The following is a 19,112-nucleotide window of genomic DNA, read 5'->3' as shown; positions in this document are numbered from 1 at the left end:
GAAGCCGCAGATTAACACATTAGGCGTAGAAATGCGTATTGGAGACCCACACAGTCCGGTCACCACTGGTAACCACACTGGCTAAGTCTCTGACTCCACACTATTGAGACCTGTGAATTGCTGACGTCACAGTACCTGGAAGTACACCCCTTGCATTAGGGAGAACTGCACTGTAATAAAGAGGGATTGAGGAGACTTTTATATCACAAAGCGGGACTGGTAACTACACAGTGACTTTATAAATATTGCCTCAACTAATGAATATAAGCCATGTAAGCCTCACAAATTCAGGAGAATTGATAGCATTGGTTGCTTTTATATATATATATATATATATATATATATATATATATATATATATCCAAATAGGTTATTGATACAACAGAGCGCACTCACCAGACTTCTTCAACTGTTAAAAGGCAATTCTTGAATCCATATTAATTAAAATCTTCAAGCATAGTCGACGTTTCGAGTCCCAAACGACCCTTTGTCAAGACAGCCTATGGTGTCATCACTCCAGCTTATGGTGTCATCACTATGGAGTGATGACACCATAAGCTGTCTTGACACTGCACTTCACCTTTTGTTCTAGTTATGCAGTCAGCTGTCCTGATGAAGGAGCGTAAGCTCCGAAACTGTTGACAAGTTACACTGACTTTTTTTGCTTCACTATGATTTTTCAATAACACTTTGACTACTTTTTGAGAGTGCAGCCTCCTGTCTTCATTGTTACAGTGAAAACAGCCTATATATATATATATATATATATATATATATATACATATATATATATCCATACAACACCCCGGCACTCTGCTCCCAATGTCTGGGAAGTAACTTGCCCCCGGTGCCTTGTCCTTAGGGTTCGCACCCCAAATATCCAACGCATACCAAGAGGGCACTCAGGAGACTGTCAGCTTCAAATGAACAAGCGTGAAAACCACATCCTTTAATGTCAAAGTTTTGTGGACCGAATCCGCTTCCTCAGGACCAACACAAATACACACTGTGCAGCATATTTATACCTAAACACAGAATACAATCAAGTGCATAAACTTACCGCCCGTTGAGCTGTACCCCCATGCTCGGTGCCCGCTCCGTCCGGCCGTCCAGGGACTCCATCAACTTCTGTTCAAGTGTATTGCGTCATCCAGAAGTGATGCGACCCCGGCGGCATCGGCGGCTCCATGGCGACCGCTGTAAACAACCAACATACATCTGTTAATATCACCAGCCATCCTCATGCTGATGTGCTAAAGTATATGTTACATTATACCACCATCATCTCGCTAATCATCTCCTGTGTACCGTGTATTCATTGGCAAGTCCATAGACAAAATTTGGTTAAAAAAATATATTATGTATATCAATCGTGTGCATTATTAGAAATTATTGCATCACAATCACCATATAATGATAAATAAGCACCCATATATACGATCCTGTGTGAATAAAACATTAAAAACCACTCTATACAGATAAGGTCTGCTGACCAACCCATATATAATATTAAATCTAAAAGATTTCCTTGGGAAAGTGTTCTCTGAAAAAATATTTTATTGGTGCAAAAGAGAATAGAAAAGAATCAAAAATAAAAATTAATAAACAGCACTAATCACATCCCGTGAGGCCACGCCCCCTTTTCGGGAGTCCCGATCCCCACCTTCAAATAGTATGTGGATTGGTTGTTTATCACTCTCCATTTTATCCCTTTTGAAGCTTAGTGCATCTGGCCCTATATGTTTACAATATTGTCAAATGGGGTCAATCAGTATCATTACCAATACGTGCTTTAGTACGTCTTAACGAAGATTGATGTCTACCAAACATGCAGGTCAATATGGCAATATAGCCAAGTGACCTGCATGTTTAGTGGGTCCAGGTGTTGTCACTGAATGGTAATGGTGGCTGATACTGTTCAGTGTGCGGACAATATCGTCCACTTACGGTGCACAGCCCATATGGTTAACTATATATTGTAAAGCGCAACGGAATCTGCTGTGCTATATAAGAAACTGTAAATAAATAAATAAAATAACGGCTGTGGTCAGGTAGTGTGTATGGGGATTATCCCTCTGGTTACTCTGGATGTCTGGCAAATGGTTCTGCCAGAGGCTATCATGCGTATAATCATCCTTCATCCTGCATGTAATCACCTGCCACAATGTATTTGAATGCAGCAGCAATTATACACAGTGTGCCATGCTACTGTAAGTCATAACTAATTTGAATGATTTTAATGAAGAAAATGCATATGCATGTGCCCACCCACATTTGTGGACACACTTAATGTAGCAAACGAGTCACAGTAACCGTGACTTGTTTGCAAGTTGATGGTGACCAAATCTGTACTGTGATGTATGTTACCCATTCATTGTGTAAACCTCTCTGCATGCAATCCTCATGTACGACCCATTTTATATTCTGTATTTCTTGCACATAATCATTTTATTTTCTGGGTTTCTCTTATTGTTTAAAAAGAAACAAATATATTAGTTAAGAAACCAATAATATAGGGAAGATTGGATTACTTAAGTGATTTCAATATATTTTCATTAAAATGTTCTTTATATGTGCAGCCTGGAAACTAACCCCTACTGTAACTATGACTGGGTGACTATATATGATGGGATTCCTGAGTACTCTCCTCAGTTGGCAAGGATCTGCAACCCTCCAGACAGCAATTTCTACTCCTCATCTAACATCATGAGCATCGAGTTCATAAGTGACTCTTCTGTACAGAGCACTGGCTTCTTGGCTGTGTTTTCTGCAATGTCCGCAAAAAATGGTTTGTATTATCATTAGGTGATATGGTTGTTTGATTAGGTCATATTTATTTACTGTTATACGGAATCTAGATTGTGGAACCAGATTTAATAGACAAAACATATTAAGGTCCTTTGCAGCAGGGACAAAACCATTTCCATCAACCGGATAAAGGCAATAAATCCCCCCCCCCCCCCACACCTCATACTATTGGATGATATAGCCCAGTGTGCTTAAAATGCCCTAAGCATCTTCATGTGGTCACCCACAGCATTTTAGCTGCATGTCCCTGTGTGCCCCAAATGTCCTAAACCTCTATCACATGCACCACAGCAGCGTGTCCTTTATTCAGTGTCCTCCTTCTTGTAGCTGGAGTTTGTTCTTCAGCTATGTGAGTCCCTGGCAGTGGCGTAACTACAAATATAGTGCCCCACCGCCCGGGAATTTTTGCCCCCCCCCTCCCCCCGAAATGTTAACACCCCCCTCCCCCTGAAAAGTTAACACCCCCCCTCCTTACCCCCATTGTCGCCACAGCCGCCACCTCTGTAACCAGGACACGCAGCGGTGACCAGTCCCGGCGCTTCTCCTGGATCAGTTCCTGCTATTATGAAAAATCCCCCAGACAAAATGTCAGCCGCCTTAGAGCAGACCATTTTTTTGGGCGGCGGCCTCCTCTAGCATCCAAAAAACTGGTCTGCTATAAGGGGGCGGATATTTTGTGAACAAGATTTTTCATAATAGCAGGAGCTGAGCAAGTAGAAGCGCCGGGACTGGTCATCACAGAGAAGTAGATCTGCGCAGGGCTATTTTTGTGCAGGCTCCAGCAGGAACTGTGGCCCTCATTCTAGTTCACTCTTTCTGACAAAATATTTCTTAGATGGACAAAACCATGTGCACTGCAGGTGAGGCAGGTGTAAAACCCCACCCAAATTTAATTATCTCTGCACAAGTAACACCTGCACCTGCAGTGCACATGGTTTTGTCCATCTAAGAAATATTTTGTCAGAAAGAGTGAACTAGAATAAGGGCCACAGTTCCTGCTGGAGCCTGCACAAAAATAGCCCTGGATCTGCGTGTCCCGGTTAGAGGAGGCAAGCGACATCTGGGGTAAGGCAGGAGTGGAACAATAGCCCCGCAGATCCCCGGCACCCACACTTTACTCAGCGCCTCCCTGCTGCCACGGGGTCTGCAGGGCTATTGTTACACCACTGGTCCCTGGTCAACTGCCAGGCTGTTCTGCCACCAGTGGTGGTTTTTACTTATGGGCTGCAGCACTGCAGCATTGTTTTCGGGCACGCCTACATTTTTCTTAGCACTCCCACTAAACAGTGGGTTACCACCCCCAGGTGCCTACTTCCTGTCAATCACTTGTTGTGAACAGCCAGTAAAGAGAAAAAGTTGCAGGAACTCATCACTGCTAAGGGCCGCACACATGCATTGCGGCCTATATGCATTCGCAGTTCATTGATATACGCCCGCCATGTGAATTTGCAGCCGTGTGATCAGGTCTGAATCGGGCCCTATGTGTGAAGCTCTACATGTTATAATCCACAAATAAAAATAAATAATGCTGAATATCTTACTTCCCTATTGCTACATTATATGACCTCTACCACAAAGCACAGAGATCACCCAAGTAATTTATTTAGCATAGGTGAAGGGAATCTCACACCATAATTTAAGAGAAATTACTGTAATTCATTGCCAAAAAGCACATTTTTTGAGAAATGTGGCTCTGAGGGCATATGATGGCATTTTGAGACTTTTTTTAACTACTCCGCAGTGGGCCACCATCTTGCCAATGTTACAAGGATGACCCAAGCCCCTTTGTTGGTCAGGTGATTCATCTGGGTCAATCACAGGGTTACTTTGTCCTAGATGGATTGTTTAAACCTGCTCGTTCTCACTAGAATTTGTATATTCTTCATGAAATATGCCTATGGCGCAGGAGCAGTTGAGTCTACTAATTATTCAACTTCTAGACTTCTAGTATACCAGACTGGCTTGGTCTACTGGGTGCTTCTTGATAGTGTCTGTGTCTCTGCAGTTCTTTCTGATATCCTTTGCTGTTTCAGTTCCAACGCCATCATTCACTCAGTGCTAATTTGCAGGCACAAAACCTGTGGGTTCCAGGTAACACCCAGTTTTTCGCACTGGGGAGTCCATTGTACTCTGTGCCTCCTGGTTAGTAGTGCTAAACCAGGATACGTTGGGTCCAGGATACTTCAAATCCTCATGCAGCATGACAGTATATACTGGACCCGTTTAGAGCCTGCAGGGAAGTCAAATTCAAATATTGATCTAGTTTACTTTTAGGTATGGCCTTTGGAAAAACAGGAATTGAACCAAGCCCAGCTTAAATATGAACTGCTAGATTTCCATTTTTTGTGTGGATACTCTCCAGGTTAATCTAGTTTTTAAAGTGTCTAATCCATCATCTTGACAGCAGATTTGTCTACAGTTTCAGATGCAACCTCTAATCTCACATGAAAAATCCTATAGGACTAAATTAATTTACAATATCTCCCTAATCTCCATCAAGCTCTTGCTGGGGCTTCACCTTTATGGGAGAAATCGGAGCACAACTTTTTACTTTTTTACATTCTAAAGTATATTTAGGTTAGGCCTCCACTTTGGCTACTGACATCCACCAACTTTATCTGGGGTGTGACATAATAGATCCAAAGGTTACAGATAGACCATCAATAGGTAGACCCGAAATGGTCAACATGCAAAAGGTCGAATGGGTCGTAAGGTGGACAGGGTCAATAGTTCAACAGTAAAAAAAAAGTTAACCATGTCTAAGATCAACAGGTACAAATAGTCAACAGGGTCAAAGGTCAATATGCAAATGGTCAACACAAAAAAGCTCAGTTTTTAGTACTTTTTGGAGTGTAATTTTATGTTTCATCATATGTGACCCCAATTGGTGTACCATGTACCCTTGTGAAGCTTGTTTCGCTCACCTCGCTTTTAGGCAAGGTGGCTTGCCCTAATAATTTGTTGGGAGTTAGTTTACATTCTGGTAAAAGTACTTATATGAAAAGGCACAGAACCCCTTTCTTAAAATGAGAATTTCATCTGTATATTGATTATCAACTAGCTATCCTCTCAAGTTTACTGCAAATACCATCTGCAATATTGCGCACCAGTTAACTCTTATTTATGTATAAACCCTTGGGACAGTGGCCACAATCAAAAATATTTATACTACAGTATAAAGCTGGTAAGATAGAAATAAATTGTTATTGTGTTTATATGAGTGAGTGATGTATGGTTAAAACTTTGCTTTGCAGAGAGATATATACTTTTGACGGCTGATTAGCTATTTGCAACAGATTGTATTTACTATGTGTGTTTGGTTATACTGAAAATATATGATACGTACCTTGTTAGATTTTACCAAATCCATTTCGTAGACACTAGGGGAGAAACTTGTCTCTTTGGGAAAAGAAATGTTTTCTCTTATAGGAATTAAAAGTTAGAAAGTTCATTCATGTAACACATTTCAGACCTGTGAAAAATCCTAATACCACAATGGTACCAGCTTATTACATTGGACTGAAATCAGCAACTACAAATACCTTGTTAACCCCAATGGCCTCTACAACGCTTCAACACCTTAGTGATTGTCCAGGATCTCCTGTTTGATTCTGTGGCCATCTAATGTAACTTGATGATGTGTTCATTTTTTCTTTCTTTGAGGCCTTTATTCTCACCTTGGTCTATCTATGCTCTATCATCTTAAATAGGTAAACTTTGTTGTAAACTTAAAAAGTGCTACTGTAAATTAGGCTACATTGCATTCATTGGGTACATTATTCTGCAGTTATCCAAATATATCCAGAAAAAGTACAAGTGTCCATATACAGTACTGGCCTGTTTTTGAAAACTGTATAATACTTTTTCAGGTTTGCAAACTACTGTATGAATAAAATTTAATTAATTAATCCCTTATGGCCCTATTATGTCTTTAACAAAGAAGGTCTAGTACAAAGTGCCCTTAATAAACCATTTCCTTAAAGCCTTATACTGTAACTTTTTGTTTCTCCCCCAGTCCTGAAATAATCAAATTTGTCCCTATTTTTTTCTTTAAGTTGTCATGAGGGCTGTCCTCCAACGAGGAACTCCCTCTCGTTTTTCTTAGACATTTCTTCCTGCCATGATAAACAACACATTTGGGGAGAAAAACAGTGCTTGGCTTTTAACTACTTTCTTTAAAGATTCAAATTTTTTGGTAGCCATCTACATGATAATATATTGTACCTTCAATCAGTTTAGTACTTTAATAAGCAGGCCCTATTGTCTTTACTTTTCTCCCAATTTGACATTAATATTATATTTCAGCCAGGCCATAGACACCAAAAGCAGATGTCTATTTCATTGAATGGTTGCCTTCCCATACTTTGACATAAACATCTTACTGTACATCCAGTCATCCATTCCAGTTGTCTCCTTGTCACTACAACCACTGCGCTCACCACGCTTCGGGCTCAGTGGCTCGCTGCGCTCGCCACACTATATAAGATCAGCTCCACGCCGACGTGGATAGTGGGGCTATGAAAAGATCGTAGGATGCGTACCATCGCCGCTCGCCACGCTTCGGGTTGCCTTTGATAGTGGGGGTGCTTTTAACATAGTAAGCACCCAAGACGTTTAATTATCTTATAGGGGCCACTTTTAACATGGGAAAACCCTTTAGAGTGTTTATACAATTTTAAATCGCATAACATTGTATATGCGATAGAATGGCATACAATGCCATACAATTCGATGGTATACAATTTAAAATTGTATAACATCGGCTGCCATCGCGCAACATCGCATCGCATACCATCGCATGCCTTATGGTCTGCGATGCGATGGGCGCCGTGCTAGTACACAAGTACCGAAACTGTAAATAAATAAGTAAATAAGAGAGTATGTACAGTAATGATGCACAGGACAGTCTCAACTCTCAATATAGCCATGAGAGTTTTAAAAAGTTGCAATGATAATACTTTGCATAAATGATTATAATGATGAAATATCATTTAAGTAGAAAAAAACAAGTTTTGTTCTCCATATTTAAATGTTTGAGAAATGTAATGTGCGTTTAGTAAACCTATACATTTCTGGTAATTAGTTGTGGGTTGTTTGGTAACAATGGGGTTTATTCAGACCTCATTACTTCTCTGCTAATTTGCAGAGGCGATCAGATAGCCCCCACCCTGCTAAATTGAAATCCCGCCTTGTACAAGGCTGCAAAATGTCTGCGAAAATATTGCAGATTGGGGAATAGCTGAAAATCCATTCGCAACTCAGTCAACATCAAATTATTTTCCAGTGTGTGCAGCCTGTTTCTGATCCAGGACCTACTCAGTTGGTACAATAGAAACAGGCTAATAGGGGCTGGAGCTGACGTCTCACGCCTGCCCTGGGCAGGCCGTGACACTTCCAGAAAATGGCCGGTTACCACCCAAACTTCAACTTCTTGTCAATCAGCTAGTGGCTTTCAATTAAAAAAGACAGTAGCGCACGCAGGGGGGGTTTCTGAGTACCCAGAACCCCCCCCCCCAGGAGTATAAGGGCTCTCAGCTGAAAGTTGAGGGTCCCCTCTTTCCATTGGTACAAGAATTGTAAAAATCGGCCCTTGGGAACCAGAGATATCTGACTTCAAAGCAGTGGTCCCCATCCAAGCCTGTTAATTGTTATTCCCAGTCAGATATTTCAGGTTCTGTCTGACCTAGACATTTTCTGAGGGTATATTCCAAAAGCTGGGACTCTCCCCCTTTGATGGACACTAGAAGCTTGTCACTTCTGTTCCCAGAACCAGAGATATCAGCCTTCCAGCAGCTGGTTACTGCTCCAGCTCCACACACCTGGTATGTAGTTTTATATTCTCATTGGCAGATTGCTCTGCCTCCTGAACTCTGATCCCCTAGTCCCCAATACCATTTGGTATGTGGGATTCTCTAGTTTTTAATTCCATTATAATATAAGAAATCTATTTCCGGGAACTGGAGATATCTGCAGTCAAGCAAGCTGTCCTCCCACCAGAAAATTCTGAATAATAAGCCCACTCCACTATACACCCCTCCTCTGCATATTAAACATCCTCTACCACCCTGGAAGTTATGTATCAGGGCCCCTTCATTCAGCCCAATGCCCCCTTCTCCCACCCCATCTCCCACCATCTGTGCAGTAAAGGGGTAATTAGTGGAAATTACTGATCCAGGCCCTACATGCTGAGCGGTTGATATAATACCCCCTACCACCTGCGGGGCATCAAAGCTTCCCCCACCCCTTGAGGATTGGTAGGGGCCCCAATACATTGCTATACCCAGGGGTCTACACTGCTGTTGACGCTCCTGTATGTATGTATGTATATGTATGTATGTATGTATATATATATATTTTTATATATATTTTTTTTAAAATTATTATTATTATTATTTATATACATTTGGTCTATCTATAATACTTTAACTGACCCAGCATATACTGGGTCACCTAAATGTCCATCTCCATGCTTTGCTCCGCCCCTCTGGAAACCCCCTTCTGAAAATCCTGCATTTGCCACTGAAAGATAATGGATTTTATCACAGGATGGCCTCGCGCATGCCTGCTATGATCAGTACACATGCGCAGTTGCTCAAAAATTGTCCAGGCTACAAATTGCAGCCCAGCGATCTGGTAGGAAAACCCTCTGATATGAATATCCACTTATAACAAGACATGTCCGGTCCTGACCAAGTTAGTGGCCTAGGAAAGATTTTAGTTGGTTCCATCCTCACCCTTCCCCTGAAATTATATGCCACCAACATCGTAAGGTCCTTAAACATTTGCCTTTGTGGTGCCAGCATCGGCAAGTGTGGTCGACGAGCATTGGCTGGGGGTTGAGCAGGGTACATGCTGCATGCTGCATTCTGCAACATAGCCCTCTCTAATGATCCACTCTCTTGTCTGTACATGAACAGTTGATGGAGGGGGTCATTAACAACCCTCAGACCATTAACACTGGACGATATAATGAACAATATCGCTCAGAAGTGCCAAAATGAGCATTAGTGACTAGTGTCTATAGAGCTATACTCTTTCTTTATAGCTTTTGTTAAATATAAGGACAAACGCCATAAAAAAAATGAAAGCAGTACCACATTACCCTATTACAGTATATGGCTATATGAACAATTCCTTGTATCAGAAACACTTTTTATTCTATGACTTGGAGTTTATTCCTCTGTGCACTGAAAATCCATTTCTTCATTTTAGAAAGTTTACCTATGCGGCTTGTGGGTGGCTGGAACAGCTGTGCCGGGCGTGTGGAGATCTACTATAACAATTCCTGGGGAACAGTGTGTGATGATAGCTGGGACATCAATGATGCACATGTTGTATGTAGGCAGCTGGATTGTGGATATGGAATAGCAGCTCTACATAATGCATACTTTGGTCAGGGGACTGGAAGCATTCTTCTAGATGATGTGAGCTGCGCTGGAAATGAACCGTTTCTCTCTGATTGTATTCATAGTGGATGGGAAATACATAATTGTGGTCACCACGAAGATGCAAGTGTCATCTGCTCAGGTACTACTCTTTTAGTCTGAATAGCTTAGCATTAATATCACAAATATATATGTTAAATACAGTCGTTGTTCAAAACAATACAAGATGTATGAAGCCATCCTATATAATTAAATGGTAACGTTGCTCCTCACCTCTATGGGGGAAATTCAAAAGTTGTACGAGCACTGCCACTAAATGGCACCGACAAATCAACTCAAATGTTGCTCCAGGCTGTGGGTTTTCACGGGTTTTTCAGCACTTTGATGACCTTTAGTCTAAATCCTATTATGTAAACCACAACACACCACCATAAAACAGATTATCATTGATGATGATTTTCAAATGTCTAAAGAGAAAATTAATTGGATTGGAGCTCCAGGTTACCATTGATTTTTAAGTGTTTCAGAACCGCATCAAAACTGATTCTTAATTTTTTTTTATGATTTATGCAACTGTATACTGTTAATAAACAAGATGCTTCCATTTTGAAAACTAGCAAACATAGGCCCCTGGTTCATTCGCAAAGGCAAATCCCTTAAATGGACAAGACCATGGGCCTTATTTAGGTTCATTCTTTCTGACAAAATCCTTCTTAGATGGGCAAAACCATGTGCACTGCAGGTGGGGCAGGTGTTACTTGTGCAGAGAGAATTAGATTTGGGAGGGGTTTTACTTCAAAGTGAGATCTATATTGCAGTGTAAAAATAAAGCAGTCAGTATTTTCCCTGCACAGAAACAAAATTACTCACCCAAATCTAATTCTCTCTGCACATGTTACATCTGCCCCCCCTGCAGTGCACATGGTTTTGTCCATCTAAGAAGGATTTTGTCAGAAAGAATGAACCAAAATAAGGCCCCATGTGCATTGCAGGGGGGGCAGATGTAAAATGTGCAAAGAGATTTAGATTTGGGTGAGTTATTTTGTTTCTGTGCAGGGTAAATACTGGCTGCTTTATTTTGACACTGCAATATAGATCTCACTTTGAAGTAAAACCCCACCCAAAATCTAATTCTCTCTGCACAAGTTACATCTGACCCACCTGCAGTGCACATGGTTTTGTCCATTTCAGAAGGAATTTGCCTTTGCGAGTGAACCAGAATAAGGGGCATACTGCATTAAATGAGGGTATCCATGTTTATATTTAACACAAATTAGGGGAGAATACCCATCTCTCAAAAATAGAATGGTCATTGGAATGTGATATATTACATGCTCTGCTTTAGGAGGAGAAACCTGAATTTTAATTCAAAGTAATATAAACATTAGGTTAAAGTAATATGAACACTAGCAAAATAGACACTTAGGGTACATTAACTAAAGCTTCTAAAACTGAAAAGAGATGATATTGCCTATAGTAACCAATCAGATTCTGTCGGACATTATTCTATTGCAAACTATAAAATGATAGACAGAAAATAATTGGTTGCTAAGAGCAACATCACCTCTTTTAATTTTTAGAAGCTTTAACAAATTTACACCTTAGATTGGTGTAAATGATCACTGAAATCAATGTACTGACATTGTAGAAAATATTGAGTTCAAGCTAAATTAATTACATTTCTATATAAACGTTATTATTGCATTTTAGTATCTAAATGTAATAGATTAAACATTTCTTCTACTTTCAGACTCACAAAATGGAGGTCTGAATACAAGTAAGTCACAATATGAATTCATGACTTTTTCATGTATTGAATTGAGAAAATCAGCCTTCACGATTTTTTTTTACATGCCCTCTTTGTCCTTTTAATCTATGTCTTCATGCAAGTACCGTACTTGTGTATTTTCCCAGATGTACCTGTATATCTCTTATACAGGGTAGTATCCAGAAGCCCCAAAAGAGCATGTTTCCCTCCCACATCCTGCCTACTTCCTGGTGAAGTTGGCAGAATGGGGAGATTCATTTAGGGAATCCTGGGGTGCTCAAGGCAGGATTTAGTTATATTTTTCTATTAAAACATGTCATTTTGACCCACCCTGTGCAAATGTCCACCAATCACAACACTGTTCCTCGAAGAGGAAAGACTTAGGGGCAGATGTATTAAGCCTGGTGAAGAGATAAACTGGAGATAAAGTGGAAGGAGATAACGCACCAGCCAATCAGATCCCAACTGTCATATTTCAAACACAGCTGATTGGCTGGTGCGTTATCTCTTCCATGTTATCTCCACTTTATCTCCAGTTTATCTCTTCTCCAGGCTTAATACATCTGCCCCTTAATGACATAATCAGACCAGTTTCATCAGCATTGCTGCCCACCAGCAAGGACAAAAGCAAACTAGACAAATATGCCCAATTTCTCTTCTGTTTCCCCTATATCTGTTAAACATTCCAGTCTTGCAAGACAGCCATATGAGTTTTCCAATGTCACAGTTTGTGCAATGTGTCTGTGTCCTTTCTGAAATCTCCCCCAGTCAGAGCTCACAGTAGTCCTCGCAGGAAATTTTGTGGGGTACTCTGAGGCAAAAGTGGCCTTCAGGGGGGCGTGGCTTGGCCGTGAAGCCGAGCAGACAGGTATTCACACAGCTCCCACTAACCTGCATTGTTGGGCCCCAATATCAGCCACAATAGCCACTATAACGCCCACAGCAGGGCAGACCCATCTCCCCTACACCCAGAGAAGCCTGGCGGTGTGCGCCGCGGAGCCGGGGAGCAGTTTTAACTGATCCTGCAGGCTGCGGCCTACCACCGACCGGAAGCCGGGGACTAAATTTTTGTTTCAGGCCGGGATTTGAGCTCCAGGATGGCGCGACGCCCGCGATCGCTACCACAGCGGGTAAAAAACACCCCAAGACAAGCACAGGCATCCCCACACCGGCGCGGACCCCCTGGACCACCAGCAGCACCCCAATATACTTAAGGTGAGCCTCAGGGATCCCTGCGACGGGGACCTGCGCCGAGTGAGAGCTGCCGGCGGCCATCTTGAATTTCACAAGCGGACGAAACTGCGTCCCCCCCCGCTTTGTGGCTGTACCCCCAGGGCAACCTGGGACTGGGACACACCTGAGGACCGCTGGGGACATCTGTGGGACCTGAATTGGCGGCGGCCATCTTGGAGGTGGCATTCTCCCCTGATCTTGACTGCCACACAGTGCCCAGCAGCCATATTGGAGGTGGCTTCAGCTGGTTTCCTGGAACAGGAACTTTTAATATATATGACAGCTCTGCTCTGCTGTTAAACCCTGCATTATAAACGCTGGCACCGCTCTGTGTATCAAGCCCCACAGCATTCTTGTCTTACAATTAAACCTCTGATGCTCCTCCCCCCACAGTGCCAATTAATCTATATACCATAACCTAGAATTGGCTCCTGAACACCCTTGCTGCTAGCTTCTCCCATTCACCCTGGGCACAGACCCCTTACATGATGTGATCTAAAGGCAACGCGCTCCCCATCCCCCCCACTTTTGGAAATCATATTAAGCCCAAAGAGACCTATTTCAGGACAAAAAAAAACAAAAAAAAACATAAATCTAAGAGTTATTATGAGCAGGGCGAACACGCGGGCCAAAAAAGGTGCTCCACACGATATATCTAAACACTTTTCACGTAAAGAGAAACCAACACCCGCTTCGCCACTACCGTCCTCTTCACCCTCACAAAAGATGGACCCCAAAGATGCCCCATCTACTAAAGAAGATATCCAATCTATCCAAAATATGATAATGGACTTAAAGAACTCGTTCACTTCAGCTCTCCAATCAGCCATTGGCGAACTAAAATCAGACATATCCGCCTTAGAATCTCGTACTACATCGGTAGAAATACAATTAGAAAAACATCTAGAATTCCAGAACAAAGTGGGTGAAGACATGTACCATCTGTACGGTGAAATGGACCTTCTTAAAGAGAAACTGGAAGATAGTGAAAATCGCGAAAGACGTAACAACCTGCGTATCCGCAATATCCCGGAAACGATTTCTACACCTGAACTTGAACCATACCTCAAACGGCTCTTCATCTCTCTGGTACCATCCCTTACTGACCCGATGATCCAAATAGAGAGGGCACATCGCGCATTAAGACCTAAACCAAAGGACTCAGACCCACCCAGGGACGTTATTCTTCAGTTCCTCTCCTTCAAAATAAAAAATGACATCACAATGGCAAGCAGAAACTCCTCATCCATCCTATTCGAGGGTGCTCGCATCCAGATCTACCAAGATCTGTCCCCAGTGACTATCGCTAAAAGACGAGACTTACGTATTGTCACTTCAGTGCTACAGGACAATGGATACAAATATCGCTGGGGTTTCCCCTTTCGTTTAATAGTGGACATTGAGGGAAAGATTCAAACCATCCGTTCCCCTGAGGAAGGTCACCGCCTATTACGTAAGCTCCAGTTAGTACCTCCGACTGGAACGGACCCAGCAACTTCTAAAGCCTCATCCCCAGGTTGATCCTTCTTTCATCGGACCGCTCCTTACTAATATATGTTGAATCCAGCCCGCTAGTAGAAACATTTTTCTCTCCTAGGTTACACTGCATCGGACTGCTCTTGGGTATGGTACATCTCTGAAAGTTAATGTTATAGCTTAATCTCTAGATAAACTCTTTTCACCATTCCGGCTGATTGAATATCAGCGAGCCAAATTCTACAATTTAGTACTAAGATGTTAACGTTATATATTAGGTTTCTACTTTCGCGGCCCTGCCCGGTGTGTTGGACGTAATCTATGCGGTACAATGTGGTTACTACTTAACGCTCCACGTCTGCAAACCGGCCAGCACCGCGACTTTCGTTACACTCCTCTACCTGTTGGGTCTCTGGGCTCTGTTTGGAGTTAAGTATTTTCTACTTGCTTATGTTTAAATTCAGTGGTGGGGGGCAGGGGAGCCGAGCCTAGCAGGCGGGCCACCCTCCTCCACACATTGGGATAACTGTTGTGCTTTTACCTGCTGGGCTTAAAAACCCTGCGGGCTGTTAATCATTTATATATTTCCCACCAGTGAGCTCAGTTTGGAATAGAGCTCAAACTTAGTAGACAATTTCCCTGGTTTTCCAGAGCATCTTGTCTACTTATTTTTATTTATATTTTTCTCTGTATTATTTTTCCCTTCACCCCCCCCCCCCCTTTGCTTATTTTTTTTCTTCTCTTCTCTTCTCTCTCTCCTTTCTTTCCCCTCTCATCGGGGTCTGGGGTCGTATACCAACTAATCACCTAAGCTAAACCCTGATCTACTGGTATCATGCCTTTGCAGTGTGTATCCATAAATGCTAAAGGCCTTAACACACCTCAGAAACGCTCCCATCTGCACAGATCACTAAAGACGCTACGAAGCGACGTAGTATTCCTACAAGAGACGCATTTAAAAGGTAGCTCTCACCCCTCCCTGACATCTAAATTCTTTCCTCTGGCATGGTACTCGAATAACTCAACTAAGCGATGTGGTGTAGCAATTCTCATTAGAAATTCTATCCCCTTCCAATTCCAAATGTCTAAATGTGATAGTGAAGGCCGATATCTTATAATTAGAGGCAAACTTGGTCATGAAGAGGTTACACTGGCCAATATATACGCCCCTAACACTGGACAAGCCAAGTTCTTTAGGAAATTCTTCCGGGTACTTGAAATGTTTAGACAAGGCAAGACACTTATAGGAGGGGATTTTAATACGGTTCTCACCCCTATGGATAAATCTGGCCCTGTACAAGGAAATCAAATCCCAAACTCCTCCACGTTACGTAACTGCATTGCCGGGGCGGTTCTGTATGATATATGGAGATGTCTTCATCCCACTACCAGAGACTATACTTTTTTCTCTAAGCCACACGATGTTTATTCACGTTTAGATATGTTTCTAGGGTGCTCCTCCTTATCCCAGTCTGCCCAAAGCGCATCAATAGTCCCCCTTACCTGGACTGACCACTCTGCATTAGTCACTTCCTTTGATATATACGAAATGTCCACCAGTAAACCCCCATGGAGACTCAACGAGACCGTGTTGAAGATACCACAGTTTCAAGAGTTAATTAAATCTACTATTCAGGAATATTTCGCTCATAATCTACAAGACGACTGTAGCGAATCGACAGTATGGGAAGCCCATAAGGCGGTCATAAGGGGGACTATCATTCAATACCTATCTAGACGGAAAAAAGAACAAGAAAAACGTATCCAAACTCTTAATGCATCCTTAATAGAACTAGACAGGGAACATAAACGCACCCACTCTCAGCAAATCCTGACGAAACTCTCAAACACACGAGCCGAATTACAATCCCTCTTAGCAGAAAAAGTAGAACGCTCTTTACGCTGGGCCAACCAATCATTCTACGACAAAAGTAACAAGGCCCACACCCTTCTGGCTAACAAATTACGCGCGAAAAAAGCGAACCAAACAATACATTCTATTAAAGACCCCTCAGGTAACCCAACATTTGACCCTAAGAGAATTAACAATACTTTTCTAGACTACTATAAAGCTCTATATAACCTGGAGACCCCTCCAGATCCCGCCAACCAAATTCATAAGATCCTTCAATATCTAGACTCATGCGACCTCCCCCACATAGATGACTCAGCAAATTTGATTTTAAATGCCGATATTACGTCAGAAGAATTAGAGGCGGCTCTGAAGTCCCAAAAACCGTCTAAAGCCCCTGACCCCGACGGTTATCCGATGATCTACTATAAAACCTTTGCACCACAACTCATTCCGCACATGGTCTCCCTTTTCAACAAAATCATGAAGGGAGCACCCTTCCACAAAGATTCCATGACTTCCCTATCATTGTCATCCCGAAACCCGGCAGGGATCCTACATCTTGTTCTAACTACAGGCCCATCTCGCTCATTAATACAGATCTTAAGCTTTTTGCTAAGATACTGGCTTCACGTCTAAATTCAGTTTTGGCCTCTCTGGTAGACCCAGATCAAGTAGGTTTCATCCCGGGCAGACAGGCCTCTGATAACACTAGACGCACTATCAACCTGATACACCACATCAACTCCTCCAAAATTCCAGCAGTTGCTTTAGCACTCGACGCCGAAAAGGCGTTCGACCGTATCTCCTGGCCCTTCCTATTTACGACGCTCTCCGCCTTTGGCCTTCAAGGTCACTTTCTCACGGCCATTCAAGCCCTCTACCTGCAGCCCTCATCGACAGTAGCGACTAATGGTCTCAACTCCTCAAGGTTTCAGTTGAATAATGGCACACGCCAAGGCTGTCCCCTTTCACCCCTGATATTCGCCCTGTGCATCGAGCCCCTTGCAGCTCGAATCCGTGCTAACACCGACATAGGAGGTATCACCATCGGACATAATCCGTACAAGATATCGCTTTTTGCGGACGACGTTCTCTTAACCCTCTCTAATCCACTGATATCCCTCCCCAATCTCCAATCAGAACTTAGTCTATATGGTTCCCTCTCAGGCTATAAAGTTAACCACACTAAATCTGAAGCGATGGCGTTCAATATCCCGTCCCAAACATATGCTTCCCTCACCTCATCCTTCCCCTTTCTCTGGAGGCCACAATCCATCAAATATCTCGGCATAAACATCACCAAAACCTATTCCGCTCTATATAAAGCTAACTTTGACCCCATTATTAAGATACTTACACAAGACATGAATAACTGGAATCGATTGTACATTTCCTGGATAGGCAGAATAAACGCTCTCAAAATGAACCTACTCCCACGCATCCTATACTTATTCCAAACAATTCCAATTTCAGTACCAAGATCAACCTTTATTTCGCTCCAAAAACTGTGTCACAAATTTGTCTGGGCCAATCGTAAACCGAGAATACGGCGCTCGATCTTAAACAAGCAGACCGCTCTGGGTGGATTGGGATATCCTAATTTATATGCATACTACGTAGCCTGCCAACTTAACCATATTATTTCCTGGCACTCACCACAAGACACTAAGAAATGGGTGGATATTGAAAATGCCCTACTTCAGGGAAACAGACTAGAGTATCTCTTGTGGCTCCCTAGATCATGCAGACCCCCCTCGGCATACCTCATACCCACGGTAAATTTTACAATCCGCCTATGGGACAAAACATCAGCTAGCCACAAACTATCTCCTCACCCATCTCCGCTGACCCCAATCTGGGGCCACCCGGCATTTCTCCCGGGAATTGATCGCACTATGGCAGATCCATGGCAATCACGCGGAGTTACCAGATTTATCCATCTCCGCGGCCAAAATGCCCCGTCCTCGTTTGAAGAATGCAGAGAACGCTTTGGAATACCTCACTCGTTTAACTTTCAATATATCCAAATACAAAGCTTTCTCAATTCTCAAACGAGATCTACCACAATGAGACAGCCCTCTTCATTTGAAAGGCTATGCCTATCCTCTAGTTGCAGCAAAGGGAACATTTCTACAATCTACCACTCAATTTTGGCCCCCGACCCACCACTTCGCGAACCACATGAGCTTGCCTGGGAAGCAGATCTATCCCAACCATTGGAAGACGAGCAGTGGGAAGAAATCAGATTGCGTATAGCCAAATCCTTCCTAAGCGTAGCAATTAAAGAAACGTGTTACAAGGTTTACACCCGATGGTACTTAGTGCCAACCAGACTACATGCCATATTCCCCGCTACATCGAACCAATGCTGGAGGCTATGTGGCCAAGTGGGTTCCTTTTTCCACACATGGTGGACCTGCACCTCTCTTCGCCCATTCTGGAATCTGGTTGAAAACTTGATTAGACAATGTACGGGACTAAGGCTCGATCTCTCCCCCTCTATCGCCTTACTCCATGCCCCTATCCCCGACCTCCCTAAACATCAGGACAAACTTATCATGCATATTTGCATGGCAGCTAAATCTCT

At 42.7% G+C, this 19,112-nt stretch overlaps 1 protein-coding gene across 1 annotated transcript in view; it reads left to right on the top strand.

Moving 5' to 3' along the window:
* Nucleotides 1–19,112, top strand: part of LOC146062914 (scavenger receptor cysteine-rich domain-containing protein DMBT1-like) — a 384,870-nt gene that overhangs the window by 327,702 nt on the left and 38,056 nt on the right. The window contains exons 7-9 of the mRNA XM_083174922.1: nt 2,580–2,788; nt 10,021–10,335; nt 11,944–11,970. Of these exons, the coding sequence (XP_083031048.1) occupies nt 2,580–2,788; nt 10,021–10,335; nt 11,944–11,970 (551 nt within the window). The remainder of the gene's footprint in view (nt 1–2,579; nt 2,789–10,020; nt 10,336–11,943; nt 11,971–19,112) is intronic.

The sequence above is a fragment of the Crinia signifera genome, chromosome 3, assembly GCF_055691185.1.
Source record: "Crinia signifera chromosome 3, ASM5569118v1, whole genome shotgun sequence".
In the NCBI taxonomy this organism is placed as follows: Eukaryota; Metazoa; Chordata; class Amphibia; order Anura; family Myobatrachidae; genus Crinia; species Crinia signifera.
Note: the sequence above shows the minus strand (reverse complement) of the source record. Positions and strands in the feature narration are given on the sequence as shown.